Source organism: Myotis brandtii, unplaced genomic scaffold, assembly GCF_000412655.1.
Source record: "Myotis brandtii unplaced genomic scaffold, ASM41265v1 scaffold314, whole genome shotgun sequence".
NCBI classification, from domain to species: Eukaryota; Metazoa; Chordata; class Mammalia; order Chiroptera; family Vespertilionidae; genus Myotis; species Myotis brandtii.
In genome coordinates, this window is record NW_005362033.1 from 3,541,945 (window position 1) to 3,543,790 (window position 1,846).

Here is a 1,846-nt window from a genome sequence, read left to right on the forward strand (position 1 = left end):
CGGGCCGAGGGGGCCCCAGGGCTGGAGCAGAGTCGGCAGGTGGAGGGGGCAGGGCCAGGGGAGGAGTCTGGTTTTATTTAAATCACAGCACGTGCTGTGTGACGACTTCCATCCCTGCCACAGAGAAAGCGCTTCTTTTGGAAGCTGCTGGAAATGGAGGGATGGAAGAGAAGGAACTGAGACAAGAGAGAAGCCAAGGCATGGAGTGTGCATCCCGCCCCCACCCCCCCACCCCAGGTCCCGTGGGCAGGTCTGTGTGAGCTGCCCAGTGCCCCAGCAGGAAGAGGGACAGACCCTCCCACCCAGAAGGGGTTGAGCAGCGCCTGCAGCGCCCGGGCCAGGCGTGAGCGGGCATGAGGAGGGTGGTGGGTGTAAAATGACACTCAGCTGAGGAGGAGGGCACCTGGGGTGGGGACTGAGTCCATGCCGGGCCACCGCCAGACTTAGGTGGCACCTCTGTACAAACAAGGAAAAGCCCCCCTCGGTGGACACAGTCTGCACCAGTGTCCACGGCTTGGGGGGCGAAGAGAGGGCGGGATCAGCACTGTCTCCTGCCACCTCTGTGCCTGCAGTCTGTGCAGGGCACAGCCGCCGCCGCCGCCGACGGAACAGGGGGCCCTGGCCCCTCATCGAAAGGCGGGCTTCGTGTTGCTGGAGCTCCCCATTTTCAAGATAACTGAACATAGGGATTGTGTGAAATATTTGGATTTTTAAACTTTGGCAATAAATCCAGATTTAATACCTTGTGGTCAAACAAAACTTGTGCTGCCAGTGCCAAGGTGCAGCCTCAGCCGTGGACGCCGGGCCTCAGGACCGCCAGGCCCTCAGGCCCACCTCTGCCCTCCTGGTGTCTGCACGTGGGGGCCTGTCCTCCTTGGGTCTGGGTATACCAACCAGCCCTTGTTGGGCACGGAGCTGCTCTGCCCAGAAAGATGCCACCTCACCCACCCGGACCCAGCTGGTTTAGACACAGCCGCCTACCGGCTTGGGGCAGTGGATGTAGCGAGCCAGGCTGATGATGAGGTCGTGGGTGATGGGGTCCACCAGGTTCCGGAAGCTGGCGTAGCGGTACAGCACGTCATCCAGCGAGGTCGACTCCATGCCCAGGTCCTGCAAGGATGAAGGGTGCGCAGAGGTCAGGGGTGGCCCTGCCCTACCCTCAGGTCCCACCCAAACGCCCAGAGCAACCCCCTGGAGGCAGCTCAGCCTCCCACACAGCAGGGCCCCAGCAAGGGAGGGCACCCCTCCCCAGAGGCTTCCTAACCTTCCGGGAAGCACCTAGAGGGCGTCCCAGGGAACCAGGCAAGCCTGCAGCCTGGCCTTCCAGCTTATGGCCCTCTCCCAAGAGGCCCGGCTGCCACCTCTCAGGTTCCCCGAGGCTGAGGCCGAGGCTTGCGGGCTAGGCGCCCGGCTGCTTCTCCATCCCACAGACCTGGCAGACGGCACGCCTGGAAAGAGGCCCAGCCGGGAGACAGGACCATGCCCTGATGTTTGTCTTTTTCTTGCTTCTGAGGCCGTTTTGACTGCTTCCTCTGTGGGTGACCTGACTCGGGGTCCCTGTGCCTTGGAGGGAGGGGGCTGAGCTGTGGGGTTAAGGGAGAAGCTGCCAGGCCCCAGGAGGAAGGCCCCACCAGGACTCCCAAAGAGAGGGTGTCACGTGGCTCCTCCTAAGGGGAGAGGAGGGAGCCTGGTGCAAAGGACACGGAGTGGGGTGGGAACGGTGGCAGAGACCACAGGAACAACATGATCTCACTCGTATGTGGAATCTAATGAACAAAATAAACTGATGAACAAAACAGATCCAGAGCATAGAAGCAGGAACAGATGTTGAACCTCAGAGGGAAGG

The 1,846-nt window shown here is 61.6% G+C and overlaps 1 protein-coding gene across 1 annotated transcript in view; it reads right to left on the reverse strand.

The window, feature by feature from the left end:
- Positions 1 to 1,846, reverse strand: part of LRRC75A (leucine rich repeat containing 75A) — a 17,461-nt gene that overhangs the window by 11,785 nt on the left and 3,830 nt on the right. The window contains exons 2-3 of the mRNA XM_014542814.1: positions 1,433 to 1,583; positions 982 to 1,110 (exon numbers count right to left, since the gene is read on the reverse strand). Coding sequence (XP_014398300.1) covers positions 982 to 1,110; positions 1,433 to 1,583 — 280 coding nt within the window. The remainder of the gene's footprint in view (positions 1 to 981; positions 1,111 to 1,432; positions 1,584 to 1,846) is intronic.